This window comes from Dendrobium catenatum, unplaced genomic scaffold (genome assembly GCF_001605985.2).
Source record: "Dendrobium catenatum unplaced genomic scaffold, ASM160598v2 fragScaff_scaffold_587, whole genome shotgun sequence".
Classification (NCBI taxonomy): Eukaryota; Viridiplantae; Streptophyta; class Magnoliopsida; order Asparagales; family Orchidaceae; genus Dendrobium; species Dendrobium catenatum.
In genome coordinates, this window is record NW_021319049.1 from 3,951 (window position 1) to 20,421 (window position 16,471).

The following is a 16,471-nucleotide window of genomic DNA, read 5'->3' on the forward strand; positions in this document are numbered from 1 at the left end:
AGTGGGATAAAGGCTTGATGTTGTTGTTGTTGTATTTAAATGACTCCTTTTCTTTTCCCTGTATAAGCATGGACACATACTTAAGATTGAATTAGTATAAATCATCCCTAACTTAAGGGTAGATCTAACACACAATCAATCATAGAGTGTAGAAAACCACAAAAAATCCAACACACAACTGTAGAAAAGTAAACACCGGCCTAGCCTAAATCTAGAGTTGGTTGTCTTAACAAATCATTTAAAGTGTGTGAGATAGGTTGTGTGGTAGGCTGTGTAGGGCAATTAATTAAAGTTGTTTGAAGTTCTGGTTGGTTGAAAGGCTTAAGGGATTTAAGTTTGAGTTTAAGTATTAATGGCTTAAAGTTTATTTTAAAGTATGTTTAAAAGGGTTACTCACCAAGGTCATGAAATTTATTTCACCTTCATTGGGGCTAATTTAATAGCCTCGTAGACCTGGGTTATCGAATGGTAACTGATATAATTGACTTAAGTTGATTAAGATTTGAAAGTTAATAAATTTTAATTAAAGTTTGTTGATTATAAATTTTAAGGTTGATTAAAGATTTCAGTAGTTTTAAAGTGATTTTTGAGTTTTTGGAATTTTCTAGATTATTTTAATCATTTAATTAAGGGGTCAAAAGTTGACTTTTTCAAATTTGAATGGTTTCTAAAAGTATGGTAATTTAATAAATATTAGATTTTCATGAGTTGAATGCCTTTGAGTTTGGTCAATTTGAATTTTTTCTGAAATTAGTTATGATTTTTCAAAGTTTGATGGATTAATTGAGTTTTTAAATTTTTTTAATTAAGGGTGTTTTAATATTTTGAGTCCAAATGAACTTCAAACTCATTGAAATCAACTCCAAAGATCAGTAATAGCCTGAGGAGAGATTCCCAAGTGTTTGGAAAAATTTTAGAATTTTAAATTATTTTTAATTAATTAAATTAATTGAAGATTGAATTTTAATTAAAATTAAATTAAGTTCAAATTTTCTATCAAATCAAAGTGATTTTATTTTCTTTGATTAAATTTTAAGTTTTGGAGAGTTTGAGATATCGTTTGTATTTTTTAGATTTCAGTTTGATTTATTAGAATTTATGGAAATTTTTAATGCTTAATTAAGGGTTTAAGTTTAAGTTGATTGATTAAGAGGTTTAATGATTTTTAAAATTACTATAAATTTTTTAATGGGTTGGAGATGTCACTATATTTAATTGTTCAAATTTTCAAGTCAAAAAGACGTGTATCCTAATTATTAGAATTTCTCTAAGTTTTTTAAACATGTCATTAATTATTATCCTTAATGGTATCACTAGGTTATGTAGGTTTGAATCAAAGTTCTACTAACTCTTGGACAAGCATGAATAACATGTAATCACACCAATCACATCCTAAATCTAAGAGAGCCTAAACTAGGTGCAAATGTGAGCATCCTATACATGCAAATAACAATATAAAGCTTATTTAATTGAGAGATTAATCAATGAACAATTAACAAAGTAATTTCTCATTGATTAACCACCACTCCCCATTAATACTATTTATTCAAGCTCAAACTATGTTTAAATTTCAAGACTCAACTTAAAGGCCCTTAAAATTTAACCTATATAACTTTAAAATTAATTTTATATATGAAAATAATTTGATTTTAAGATTAAGATAATTCAAAATAATTTAAAAATAACATTTGAAAATATCTTAATAATTTACAAATTTTTTAAAATATTCTTCATGATTTGAAATAATTCTAAAATAAATTTATTTTGAAATTATTTAATTAATTTTAATTAATTAATAATTAAAATATCAAAATTTAAAAACTTTAAAATATATTAAACATTTTTAAATAATTTGAATTTTATTTAAAAGGTTTTAAAATTCTGAGCAGTTTGACATAAAATATGAATTGTTTTATCTAAAAAAATATTTTTTATAATTTTTTAAAGAAATCTAAGTTAAAAAATGATTTATAATTAAAATTTAAATCTTTTTTAAGTATTTGGCAGTGGCGCGGGATAAGTGTAGACACTCAATTGGCCCAGCGAAACCGCGTGGGAATGATTGCGCCACCGGCAATCATCGCATAATAATTAAACCGCAGACGCGGTTTACTTATCCACGTCAGCACGTTATCGCCGTCGTCCGATTTTTTGCTTTTTGAAACGAACAATCCAGATTTGGACGGACGGAAAGTTTAACCGCGGGATTAGATCCGTGGTTAATCAAGGCCGTAGAATGGCTCGATCTGGACCTTTGATCGAGCGATCGACGGTCCAGAAAACATACACTTGAGCCAGGTTATGGAAATGCCCTAGAACTAGTTCTTTAAAGTTTTCTCTTGATCTGATCGGTCAATCTTAATAAAATTTTAAACACGGCTATGTATAATGAACAGAATTAATGGGGATGTGTCATAATAACTTTAAAAGACTTAATCAAAAGTTATTTTAAACTAAGTGTTCTAAACTAGGGTTTCATTTTTAACTTGATTTAATGAAAGGTTTGGATCGTTTATGGACTTGTTGCATTTGTAGACTGTCCATGCTCTAATTTGTAGAAGAACCCTCGGCTTGAAAACGCCTAGATCAAATGATACAGCTAGTTGGATGAAAACGTAAAGGCTTGCCGGAGAAGTGGTCGCCGGCGGTTCTGACCGATGGGGATTTGGTCGAGAAGGGTTTAAAGGTTTTTTAGAAGCTCAAATGAGCTTGGATTTGGATTTGAAGAGGCTGGGATAGAGAGAGGGTGCTAGGGTTAGAATCCATGCGCAAAATGGGTATTGCCCTATTCAAACTTCATCTGATCGAATGGAGGGTTGGGATTGCTTTGGAGAGCTGCTAGGATGTTTCCATGTGTCCCAAGAGTAGGTGGGATGGCAGGGAATCAAAGGACATGTGTACAAGCAATGTGGAAAGGGGCTTTGGTCCCCACCTGGGCATGGGAGCAATGAAGGCCGTTGGATTTTCAAGGGTTGGGAAATACTTTAAGAAGGTTCCAGAAGAAGCTTAATCAGCAAGGGTTTAGTGGGATTTGAATTGAGCAGGTTTGATTAAGGGTTTTAACCATTTGGAAGCTCGTTTGACCACCCATTGACTGTTTGACCAGTCAATGGGTCAATGTATGCTGAGGTGGCAACCAAATGATGGCTTGGTGCTCTTGAAATGATTAGGAGGGATTTTAAGACAATCCATTTGGGAGTTTGAATGCGCAAGCATGGGTATGTGTAAGCTTGACCATGGTTAAAGGTTTGATTTAAGTTAAAATCCATGTTCATTTAACTTATCATGAGTTTGAATAATATATTGGAATGATTTAAGAGCTTGAAGGGCTTGATTGGCTTTGATTAAAGTGATTATTAAAGTGACTGAGATGTGGAAGTTTGACCAAGTTCAAACTTGGTCAAAGTCACATTAATGCGATTCAAGCTAGGTTTAAATGTATTCAATTGAGTGGGTGTGAAGCTCAAAGGGACTTGATTTGATCAAATGAGTTGGAATAACCCATTTAGACTCTTAAGGAGCTAGCTATTGGGTCAACCAGGTTAACCCAAGAGCTAAAATTGGGTTCAACAGATTTGAAATGACATTTGGAGACTAGTAGAGGTGGTCCCAATGTTTGGTTTGATATTTAAAAATTGCTGGAAGTGGTTCCATGCAATTTAGGGGTCATTTGGTTTGAAATAAGTATTTGAACCCTTAAGGGATATTTTGGTCATTTTGACCCCCGGTCAACTAGGGTTAAAATGGGTCCATAAAAATTCAGTTTAATGCATAACAGGTTAGGATTAAGGGACTGGAAGTGATTAGAGGCTTTGGATAAAGCTCCAAGGTCAAAATCCACTAGGTTGCAGGTCTAGTGACATATGTTGTAAATATTTGAAGGTTTTACAACCTTTGAGTTTCAATTCAATTTATGGGGTTAGAGACCTCAGAATGGGCTCAAATTTGGAGGATTTCTGCTAGAGATATGTCCTATAAATATGCAATTGATATACTCTAAATCATAGGTCATTTGATTAGATTTTAAAGTGTTTGAAAAATCCTTGAGAACGGCTTTCAGGATAGAGCCTTTAACCTTGGATTCTGGGTTTGAAAATATGTATTTGATCATAGGGTTTGGATTAGATCCTAAGGTTTGGATTGATCTAAGGTCTGCATAGATTCTAGGATCTAAATTGATCCTAGTGACCTCTTACAAAAATAAGGTCAATAAGATATAAATTAGTTTCATAGGATTTATTGCTTTATACTTTAAAAACCCCACCTTTACTTTTCTGTGAGCATAGAATGCATATTTACTTTTCTACTATGTGTCCTACTCTCCCTCAACCAACCAGAATGCAACACTTGTGTAAGATAGTCTATGTAGCTTTTTACTTTTTTTTTATGTAGCCTTTCCTATATTGCTAAGAACCTTATGAATAATGGGTAATGAGTAGCATTTTGCATCTTTCTGAATATGGTAAAACTTGGTTTTTTTTCTATTTGATTAATATTTTAAGCATTTATTACAACCCTCCCTAGGATTTCTCCATTATATCCATTCTCATATGGATTCTAGGTAGCACGCTCATAGGTTAATATGCAAGTAAGGTTGAGAGTTATCCACAAATAAGTTTGTATCCAATATTCTCTTAATGTGATGAGCATGGATTGATATTAGTGACAAGAAAAAAGCACACATCAAAAAATGAAGTGCCCTAGAGCAATCTGCGAATATCGAGATCAACAACTACACTACTTGTCGCGACATGTTGGAGATCGAGGAGAGGATTATAAAGATGATCCAAGAGCCCTAGGAGGGATCCAAGACACCTTAAGTGGGATCCAAGGGCAGTCCATCACATAAGGTTGAATGTTTAATCTTTTAAGTTAATACTAATAGCTAATCCCACTTCCAGCTTAACAAGTGATGATAAGTACAATCAATCGACTAGGAAAGATAGGAGAGTATAACCCAAACTCGCCAAAGCATTCCTAAGGGAGATTATGGAAGCCAAGTTGCCTCTCAAGTTCAAACTACTTAACTTGGAGTCATACACAGGTAAGACTAACCCAATGAACCATGTCTTCACCTTGATATCCATAACCTCCCTCCTAGATATCAATTATGCTTTTAAATATCATCTCTTCTTTACAACCCTCAAAGAGTTGGTCATGAAATGATTTACTTGCCTACTAGTGGTCACCTCCTTCCAAAATTTAAAAGAATGTTTGTAACACAATTTGCTAGTGCTCAAAATTATTAGAAGTGCTCTCAAGCTCTTCTAAAGATAAGGCAGGATCCGAGAGAGTCACTAGGAAGTAACACAGTGAGGTTCCAAATAGAAATGCTTGAAGTGAAAAACTTAAATCTTATAATTTCCTATACTGACTTCACCCAATGATAAAGAGATGGTCAATTATGCAATGCACTCGACCTGTATCAATCTAGAACTCTTATTGAGCTGTTGAATCTGATCAACAGACATGTAAATGTTGAATAGTATAATAGGTTCTAAATCCTCCTCAGCTACTCACCCATATAAACTTGCCCAAAAGGGAATAGTAGCATGAATGAGAAAGGGAACAAATTCATCTCAAGGATAGGACGGATAGAAGACCAAACCCATTAAGAGATCACCATTATCTAGAGTTCCTGAGGGGACCCCTATAACCAAGGCCATTAAGGATTACAAGACAACCCGCTCTAAGGGTGGAGGAGCCGACTCTAATCACTCACCCATAAACATGAAGAACTCATGCATTGCCTATCGACCTATCCCACCTACAACCACTAAGAGTTTATATGGTCAAGTTAGTTAAGACCATCCACAAAAAGGATTTTTTAAGCTCAGACACCCATAAAAGTGAATGTGCACCCTCGAGACACCTCAAGATATTGTACTTTCCATATGGACATAGCTATGGTACGGATGAACTTTACCCCCACAAAGGTTTGGTAGATGAATTTATCAAAGCTAAAAAATGAAGAAATTTATACTCCCTGATATTGGCTAGCACTCAAGAAAAGCTTCCATGGAGTGAAAAATTAATGAGTAGGGGTGTCAAAATTAGTATTCAGGTCAGTTTGGGGTCAAAATCAGAATAACCCTGAGTCAAATTCAGCTAACCTGAACCCGACCCAAGACACTAACCCAAAATACAACAACAAGTTCAAGCATAGGCGTGCGGGTGAAGGGGGCGTGAGCGAGTGAACAAGGGTGCAGGCGTCGGGAAGCAGGCATGACCCTAGGGTGCTAGCGCGGGGGAGAGGGCACAGATTTGGCAGTGTGGATGCATATGGGAGCACGGGCACAAGCGCGGTGCAGGTGGGAGTCTAAGTGCGGGCGTGAGCATGGGAGAGTTGTGGCTATCATGAGTGGGGTGGCACTGTGGAAGGTTGCAAGCGTCGGATCCAATCAATTCAAGTCACCTTCGAGTTTTTGAATCAACCGGAACTCAACCTGATTTTAAAAATGGGTCAGAATCTCAAACCCAAACTCGGACCATATGCCAAATGGGTTGACCTGAATTTGAATTTTTTTGGGTCGAGTTTCGGGTTGGATTAAATATTAACATGTAAAACCTACTTTTGGAAAGGTATATGCCACCCTAGAATTCATTTGAATCGAAACCTCTCAATTCCAATTTTTACAAAATACAAAAAAATTGATATCATTGTATTCTACGCGTTGAAGGGGCAATTCAATATATAAAACTATACGTTGAATTGTGAAGGATGGAAAGCCAGGGAATTAAATTTGATTTGTATTTTTTTCCTATATTAACTGTGTATATACGTAAATCACTGTAGCAATGGCAATGGAAAATTTTAAAAGCATGTTCCACGACATGCATTGGTTGGGAGGGTAGGTAGATTGTAATTTCATTAGATAGTGCTTTAACAACTGATCATTCAATTCCTGTTCTGCTAGAGACATGGCAGTGTGGAACACACATGAAATTGAGAAGGTAAATGCTTTGCTGTGAGTGATCCTGATGAGAGGGGAGATGCTGGAATTGTAGATGAAAGAAGGGGCTGATTAGAAAGAGAAGGGGAGGAAAAGAAGATATTGGCTGTTGTGATCTAGTGAGTGTGATCATATGGCTTTATTTATTTATTTTTCAAAATTGCATAAAATGAGAATCTAGGCAACATTTAACTTTATGCATGACTGCCTGTATTATGTCACATAACTCAAACATGTATAAGTTTTGGAGATTATCGTGTCCGATGTTAAGTGGATAGGGCAATGCGACCTTAATGGGTAGTGCGATCTTGATTAGCAAGCCTGCAAGCAATAGAGGCAGAGAGATCATCAAGAAGTGTTGCAATCTCAAGAAACTATAGGAGGGAGGTGTAGACCTAAATGTCTTGATATGACATCTTCTAAGGTTGAAAGCAACCAACATGTTAACCTATACATACAATATATCATTTTCTTTTATACAGCTCACGTGATGTCATGAAATTTATATAAAACTCTGTATAAAAGTGAATGTATAGCAATATTTTCACATGTTATGTTGTAAACTATTCTGCATAATTCCTCTGTAATGATAATTAGCTATATTCTTACATTCACTAATTGATGCATATGAAAGCCCCTTTTTCTATACATGATCATTGTATTAGAGATGTATATCTTTCTTGACAATGTTGCTCACCAGATGATTATTTTGACTATTGCAGGACAAGGGAATAAGAAGATTGAACCACAACAGAATCAAGTTTTGTTTGTATTTTGTTTATATCTTTTTGTCTATGTAAGAACATTTTTGAGGTTAGTAGCTTGTTGTTAGCGACTTATTTTCGGTTTTGATAGATGCTCTGTAAAAGAAAGTTATTGGAACCGAAAGTTGACTATTCTACTTAAATTTTAAAATGAATGTACTTGCTTTCTAGCTCACCCAATTGCATGAACAAAAATTTTAAATCTAAAATTGAAAAAATGAATGTACTTGCTTTCTAGCTCACCCAATTGCATGTCCTTTTTATGGCTTATTTTAGTTGCGGATAGATAAAAAATTCATCATAAGGCAAATACGCACTCCACAAAGTATGATAAATTATTAAATAAGCATATTTTTAAACTAAAATTTAGATAAGATTCAACAGGCTACAAGATATAAATTGAATAATTTACATCAAAACCTGTATTCACTTACAGATGAAATAATTTTGACCTTGCAGCAGTACACACAAACAATCCAGTCACAGCTACCTCATGTCTCCCAAAATTGTACATTTTATTTGTACAAAGCAGAGAGCATTTGGAACAATAAAAAGCATTGTATTCAATTTAACAACTACAAATTTATAACCCTCAAAAAAAAAATCCTGGAGGACTTATTACACAAATGTTAGAATAGAATAAGGCTTCGTTTGAGACAATTTTATTATTGCTTCTTAAAGCAACTTTTAAATATAAAAGTTGCAATTTTTGTACTAAAAAAACGTTTTAAGAAGCAATAAAAAAACAGTCCCAAACGAAACCTAAATCCTTAGATCAGATTGTGAGAGAAGTTTTTGAAACTAATTGATTCATCCTCAAAAGGAGGGGCTTATGCTTCTACCAGGATGAAGAGAGATTACAATTAATATAATTTAAAAAAAAAAAAGAGAAATAAAAAGGGCAGGAAGATGGAAGAGAGACAGAAGCAATGCGCCATCTATTATGATATACAGATATATTTCGAAGATTTTCGATTGCATCTTAATTCGAAATAGGGAAAGTTAGATCAGTCGAGCTCCAGAACAACCTTACCATGTACAAGTCTTTTTTCTTTTGCTTCATGAGCCTGTCTTACCTCTGCAATAGAGAATGTCTTCTCCACAGGTATCTTCATCTTTCCAGCTTCAAGGAGTCTGCGAACTTCATCCAACCCTTCAGCATCAGCTCTCATGTATGTCCAACCATACTCTGACAAATTTTTTGAAGAAAAATAATCAATTATATTACTATGTGGCAAAAGCAGCACGCATGTAGAAAACCTTAACACCCCATGGAACTGGAAAACTATTGCATTTTTCTGTGAGAAGGAATAAAGAAAAAGTCAAAATGATCCATAGATTATTTGTGAATAGCCATTTTAATCCCAGCTATCTAAAGTGTTCAATTTTATCCATGACAATTCAAATATGATCCAAATGGTATCTGTTAAAGCTGAGAATTTGAGAGGGAAAAGCTTGAAATTATTCATTACAATCTTCCCTATTTATAGATCTATACAAGCTATCCTAATGAGGAAATAATAAATTGCAGATTTATTACATAAATAATACATAAAAATCTTTCCTAAATTCGTTCCTTCATTATGGCGTGATCCAGGAGAGTATCCCACGGATTGATCTTTGTGTCCGTCGGATCCTTTGTATTGAGAACGACTGGATTTCAACACTCCCCCTCAAGCTGGGATATATGGATCTGTCATCCCCAGCTTGTCAATCATTCTGAGAAAGGCAGAAATGTCCAATCCTTTAGTAAGGATATCTGTAAGTTGATCCTTTGATGATACATGGTCAACACTTACTAGACCACTGTCTAGTTTTTCTTTAATAAAATGTTTGTCCACTTCTATGTGCTTGGTCCTATCATGCTGGACTGGATTGTGGGCTATGCTGATTGCTGATTTGTTGTCATAATATAGCTTCATGGGCTCATCCCACTTAACCTTTAAGTCTTCTAGGATATTTAATCCATAGTAGCTCACATATTCCCAAGGCCATAGCTCGGTATTCTGCTTCTGCACTAGATCTTGCCACTACATTCTGTTTCTTGATTCTCTATGTTGCTAAGTTACCTCCAAGGAAATGTGCAATACCCAGAGGTAGATCTATCTATCAACGGTGACCTGCGTAGTCAGCATCCGTGTTACTTCTAAGGTTATTCCTCGATCTCTCTTAAAGAGAATTCTTTTTCCTGGTCTCCCTTTAAGGTAGTGTAATATCCTGTCTACCGCTAGCACGTGAATCTGCTTTGGATTCTGCATAAACTGACTGACCATGCTTACAGCAAATGCTATGTCTGATCTAGTGTGGGAGAGGTAGATCAATTTCCCTACAAGTCTCTGGTAGGTCCCTTTATCTACATCTGGATCTTCTTTAGCTTCCCCCAGTTTAAGATTAGGTTCTACTGGTGTCGGTGCTGGTTTACAAGCAAGTTTACCTGTTTCTTTTAGAAGATCTGATAATTTCTGTTGTGATAATGAAGATTCTTCTGTGCTGGAGTGAGCTACTTGCAATTCCGATGAAGTATTTTCTCTACAGTTCTTTGATGTTAAAATCTTAGTCAAGACTTTCCTTAAACGACTTTCTCTCTACATTATCTCAGTTAAAGTATATATGCAACATCACTAATAATATGTGACTTCCCCGATCTAGTGTTGAAGAGTAATGAATATCCCTTGCTCTGTTGATCTGCATATCAGAGCATGAATTTAGAGAACCTTCGACCAGCGCCTTGGTGATTGTTTGAGCCCTAATATAGTCTTTTTTATTTGCACACTTTTACCTCGATTTTTCTTTAACTGTGATTTTCAAAATATCTCTTCTACTAAATCCCCGCAGAATGCATTTTCACATCAATTGGTCCAAATGCAGTTTGTACTGGCTGTAGTGAAGAAGTAGTATTCGGACAGTATTCATTTTCGTCTACAGGCCAAACGTTTCATGATAGTCAATCGCATATGGTTAGTGAACCTTTGCACCAGGTCTGCTTATATCTTCCTAGTGTGCATCAGCTTTGTCTTTATTGAGAACACCGATTTGCAGCCATCGATTTTTCCTATTGGTAAATTGACGATCTTCCATGTTTATTGTTCTTCTCCAGAGCCTTGCATTTCATCCCTTCATGCATGTTCCCAAATTATTCTCAAAGGCCTCAGAAAACTCTTAGGAATGGATATCGTAATTGTAGCAAGAAAATTTTGTTTGCATGAGAAGTATAAAGATAGAGTTGTGTTATTAGGGTTAAGGTGGTGATGCTTACCTGTATTCAGGAGAAGTGTGCAGCATTTCTCGGATCTGCTTGGGCACTCGCTTGAGCTTGTACGCTAGGGTAAACTTTTTCTCAATCTAGATGATAGTTTGTTATGTTTCCCTATCTTGGTTTCAGTGGATGTTTTGAGGTGTGGAGGAGAGGTCAAGAGGTTTTAGTTCATTTCCTCATCGTCCTACAAGTTTATCTCCATGAAGATGAGTTTTGAAAAATAGGGAATTTTGCTCATTCATAAGTAACATCACAATTAGAGTAAAAGCGTTCTGTGTAGGTTGATGATACACACTTATAACCTTTTGGATAGCTGAATATCAAACAAGAGATGCATTTAAGTGTTCTTCGGATCTAATTTTACGCTCGGCTCTGCGCTGTGATAATGAACATAAGAGGCACGTGATCCCTAAGATTTTGGAGCAAGATTTATGAGGGTTAAAACTGCCTGGTAAAAAAGAGGACAAGGCTTCATTGGATTTTTGGCTCTAAGTCTGTGAAGAATCGGTTTATGAGATAGCTGCAGTTAAAAAGAGCTTACATCCAATAGGAAATTGAGTGGTGTCTTATTGTAGTGCAAATAAGAAAGCTCGGGTGGTGGCTAGAGAAGATGGCATTTTTCCTTGCTCGTGCAAACCCAAATATTGGTTGTTGGGGTGTGAACACATATAGGACTACATGGATAATCCCTCACTCTGGAATAGGCAGGAGAAGGGTTTAGTGTTAAATAAATCTTGCATTGAGGATCGGAATCTTCGTATTTTACCCCGAATTGATTTGGATATTGGAATGAAGATTGAAGAATTGGATACTGAAGCATCGGATTTATCTTTTAAGGATATAGATCCAAGAGACTCTAGTGCATCATCAAATAAAAGACACAAACCAGCGTGCCCCAAGAGTATTGGAATTTTTAGGTCCAAATCTACTATGATAAGTGAAAGTAAGTGTGTCACATTCTCACTTTTGTTTGGGATGAGGGTCTATATATGGCTTGCGCCAATCGACAGGTTCTCAATGAAACATTTTATTTTCTATTTTCTGAAAATTGTGGATACATATGTCTTAACCATCAAAGAATGATGTCCTAGTTCTATAATGATGAAGCCAAATAGTGGAATCCCTATCGACTAGGGAAAGTCATAGACAACTATTTTTAGATTGATTTGGTTCCCAGGTAGTACAAATCGTTTTCTCCTTAGCAGTCCAATCTTCTTCCCCGATCTTTGGTCTAAATAAGCAGATAGTAGGGTTAAAATAAGCGTTGCAATACTGAATCATTGGTTAGTTTCTGTATTGATATTAGATTTTGTGAATAATTGATGGTATGTGGAGGACATTTCTCAGGGTGAGTTAGGAAGATAATATGATGTCTCCTTGGCCAGCCTACTGGTAAGAGAAACCATCAAGCAGTGATGGATTCCTTGTTGTTTGGGCAAGGAGTATAGTTTATGAGTGGGTAGTGAGATGGGTTCATGTGATCTGTGCGTCATGAATCAATTATCCATAATCTTCATGATTCTGAAGCCACTTAAACTGATAGAAATCGAAGTCTTACCTGAGAGTGCAAGTGAAGAGGAAGCATTTGGTTTTTCAAGAGATACCAGGAGTCGTTTCAATTTATCAATATCTTCTTTGTTGAATTCTCCAAGGCTGGACTGAGCTTCTAGCTTACTCGTAGTGTTGTTGGCATGTGGTGTGCTCCTTGTCTCACCTTTTTTATTCCACTCTTTGCTGGGGGGTTTTCCATGTATCTTCCAGCATGTTTCTTTTGTGTGTCTTGACTTTTTGCAATAGCTGCACTAAAGTGAGTCCTTGTCTTTGAACTTTGAAGAATCTTTACCCTTCTCCTTCCATGACGATTCTTTGTTCATCACCATTGCTGAGCTTTCAACTGCCTTCGGTTCTAACATCACTCCTCGTCGGCTTTCTTCTGTGCGGATGAGGGAAATGGTTTCATTGAGTGATGGCGTCTCCTCCTTGAAAAGAATTTGAACCCTAACTTGGTCAAATTTCGCATTTAGTCATGCAAGAAAATCATAAACTCTATCTTTTTCAATAAAGTTCTTTAGGATCGCAGCATCTTCCGGACATCTGGTTTCTATGCACCTATAGTGATCAAGTTCCTGCCACAGATTTTGTAGAATGGTGGCATACTCCGTCATGGTCTTACTCCCCTGCTTCGTGCTTCCAACTTTGACTTTAACTTCAAAGATTTGAGCCGCATCACGAGCTTTAGAGAAGGTTTGTCTGGCCGCATCTCATATGTCCTTTGTAGTCGAAAGGAACATAAATGTATCACTAATTTCTGGAGTCATTGAGTTCCACAACCATGACATAATCATGGAGTCTGCTTCATCCCATACCTCAAATTTAGGATCTCCTTCTTTTAGTCCTCCTCCAAGGAGGTGATGTACTTTCCCTTTCCCCTTCAAGTAGATCCTCACAAATTGAGACCACTTTAGATAGTTCTTCCCATTTAGACGATAGGAAGGTTGAATGCTTTGAAGGTCACCTCGTCATTGGTGCTCCATAGACTCCTCATTTTGCTCAATGATTTGGCAGGAATTAATTTCAGACATTGGGTAGCAGTGAAGGCTTCCAAAAATTTCTTTTTCGTTCAACAATAAAGGTCGATTTTTTTATTTTTAACAAGCCGACCGAGCCAAGTACGTAGGCTTGGATCGGTAACTTAGGGTAACTCGAGCCCAGTCACGCGAGCACGTGAGAATGCGAACTCAAGTAGGAGCCTTCGAGCGGTCCTTCTGCACGATTCCGCCTCTTTTGCCGTAAGCAGGAAAGCCGCGGCTGAAGGAAGAATCAGCCTCGACTGGTCGTGCGATCGGAAGTGAGGATCGAGCAGGGTGCTTCGCTCTTTCGATGATCTTCCCTCCTTGTCAGATCGGGATGCTTACCGTCCTCAGTCCGCTCTTTCATCCATCGGCTCAGGAGAAGACAACCAACGATGGCGTTCGGAAGCTCCTCCGGATTCTCTCGGATGTTCGGCTCTTAGCGGGAGTGACGACTTTGGCCTTTCTCTCGGATCGGAAGTTCCGATTGTGCTTCGACTTCGTCTCGTCCGTCCCGGCGTACACGGGTCGGCACGATCAAGTCCAAGCTTCTTTTTCTCTTCCTCCTTCGACGATCTAGGATCGTTCTCCGATGGAAATTAAGGCCGTTGGCTCTGATACCATGTTAAAGCTGAGAATTTGAGAGGGAAAAGCTTGAATTATTCATTACAATCTTCCCTATTTATAGATCTATACAAGATATCCTAATGAGGAAATAATAAATTGCAGACTTAATACATAAATAATACATAAAAATCTTTCCTAAATTCGTTCCTTCATTATGGCGTGATCCATGAGAGCATCTCACGGATTGATCTTTGTGTTCGTCGGATCCTTTGTACTGAGAACGGCTGGATTTCAACAGTATCTCTGTTGGATTAGTTTTTATTAGAATTGAGGAGTGTTGGAATTTGAGATAAAATATAATAAGAATTTATTCACTTAATTCAAAATATATAATAAATGCATATTTATAATTTATAAATAATGTTAATTATTAATCCTAAAATAAAAAAACAATAGTACATAAATATTGAAAGACAAGAATGATGAGAATATACTGACTGAGAAGGAGAGCAATCATCTTGCGGTTGATTTAATTAGAGAACAAGAATTGCTTGACGAGAATTCAATGTGCGCAACCATAGTATTTTTATATAATTTTTATACTCCTCTCAAGCTAGGAATATAAGTTGATCATTCCTAGCTTGGAAGTTAGGTTATCAAATTGTGATTGATCAAAATATCCACTATTTAAAGTAATGTTGGAGTGTAATGTCTTTAAATGATACCTTAATCAATTTATTTTTTATTAAATATGAATCATTTTTTACATGCTTAGGTCTATCATCATGGATAAGATATTTGGAAATGTCAATTGTAGCTTGGTTATATCACATTTCATAACTGCTAATTCTTTAATATGAATGCTAAGATCTTCAAACAACCTTTAAAGTCACATTTCTTCACCAATTCTTTGAGCTATGACCCTAAATTATGCTTCAACCCCTACTTTTAGCAACACGGCCTATTTTCTACTCCTCCAAGCGATAAGATAGATTTTCAATCAAATTTTGTCTTTGCAGCTCATCAATGTGTACTTATTTTGAGAGAGATTTCCTAGGCCAAGCTCTTGGAGATTACTTTAGGCCATATAAGAATTCCTCAAATTTACAAACTTTACTTGAGTGGCCTTAAATCTAGGAGGGATATTCATATACACTTTATCAAAGAACTTATTAGTCCTTTGATAAAAAGTTATCTCTCGAGCTTAATTTACAAACTAATGCTTGATACGCAAAAAGATAACCAAAGAGCAAGCGTTCGTTATCTGAGCGACGTATACTTAAACGTTCTCAAAAAAGGAATCAAGTATTTCATGTTCCAAAAATGAAACTGGTGAACTTAATGTTTAGAACTAAAGGTCTACAGAACATAATAATGCAGACTATATAAACAGATATATTGTCGATAAAATAAAAAGAATTAGAAATTCTTGAACCTAAAACAACATTAGCAGGGAATGCAAGCCAATCAAAATATTCCTCTTAACGGGAAGGTACGGTTAAAACTTAACCCCATCTGACAGATAGTTACTAAGTTATCTGGATTATTTATTTTTAAATTTTTCACTAAAAAAATGTAAGTTTCGTTGTCAATTTTTACAACTAGAAAATAACTGCAATTGACCCAGATCTCTCAATATGACCTCTACCGGTCTTACCTATTCCATGAGAATAATGGTATTGAAGCTTCTTCTTTAGCAAAATAGCTGTAGCAGCTGGAAGACCAATAACTAAACCATATCTATCAGCAAAAGATGCTGCTTCGCCCTATCACAACAAAAAGAGTAGCCTGTCTCAAACCAAGCAAATCAAACAGGAAAGATAAAGAAAGCAACTCGCTGAATTGCTACCTGAAGGGTCATATAATGCCCACCTTTCTTCAAAAGGTTGACACCTATTCTTTCAGCTTCAGGCCCCCCAATAGTATCCAAAACAGCATCAAACTGACCTTTGATTGCTAAATGAATATCCTGTGGATTATTGATCATGTAGAACAATATTATCATTCCCTAAGCTAATAATCTATGTTTTAAGAAAGATAATTTCAGATGACAAATTTAACTAAAGAAACTTGTGAAAAAAAAATGCATAGAAGAAATATGCAAAAAATGACATAATGACGTGAAAAAGGTTGCATTATTACACCAAGAAACCTATGTAAGCGCAAACATGCCACTCACATTCTGCATCCGAATAAACATTCAGAGAAGAACATGTAAGCGCTAATTGATTTACCTTTCTCATTATTATCAAAACTTGTAGTACTCACGAGCATTTCAAGATTCATTTCCTTCTCCATTTCAACATTTCAAGAAGCTAGTTTTAAGTACTTCGTTTTGCTGAAGAAGACATTGTCTTCAAG

The 16,471-nt window shown here is 35.9% G+C and overlaps 1 protein-coding gene across 1 annotated transcript; it reads right to left on the reverse strand.

Annotated features, from left to right (window-relative positions):
* Positions 1–8,082: 8,082 nt before the first annotated feature.
* Positions 8,083–16,115, reverse strand: LOC110093391 (reticulon-4-interacting protein 1 homolog, mitochondrial-like). The gene is made up of 3 exons (XM_020818264.2): positions 15,960–16,115; positions 15,768–15,876; positions 8,083–8,906 (listed from the first exon to the last, which is right to left on the reverse strand). The coding sequence occupies exons 1-3, from the start codon at positions 16,113–16,115 to the stop codon at positions 8,725–8,727; spliced, it is 447 nt and encodes a 148-aa protein (XP_020673923.2). The 3' UTR covers positions 8,083–8,724.
* Between the last annotated feature and the right edge of the window lie 356 nt (positions 16,116–16,471).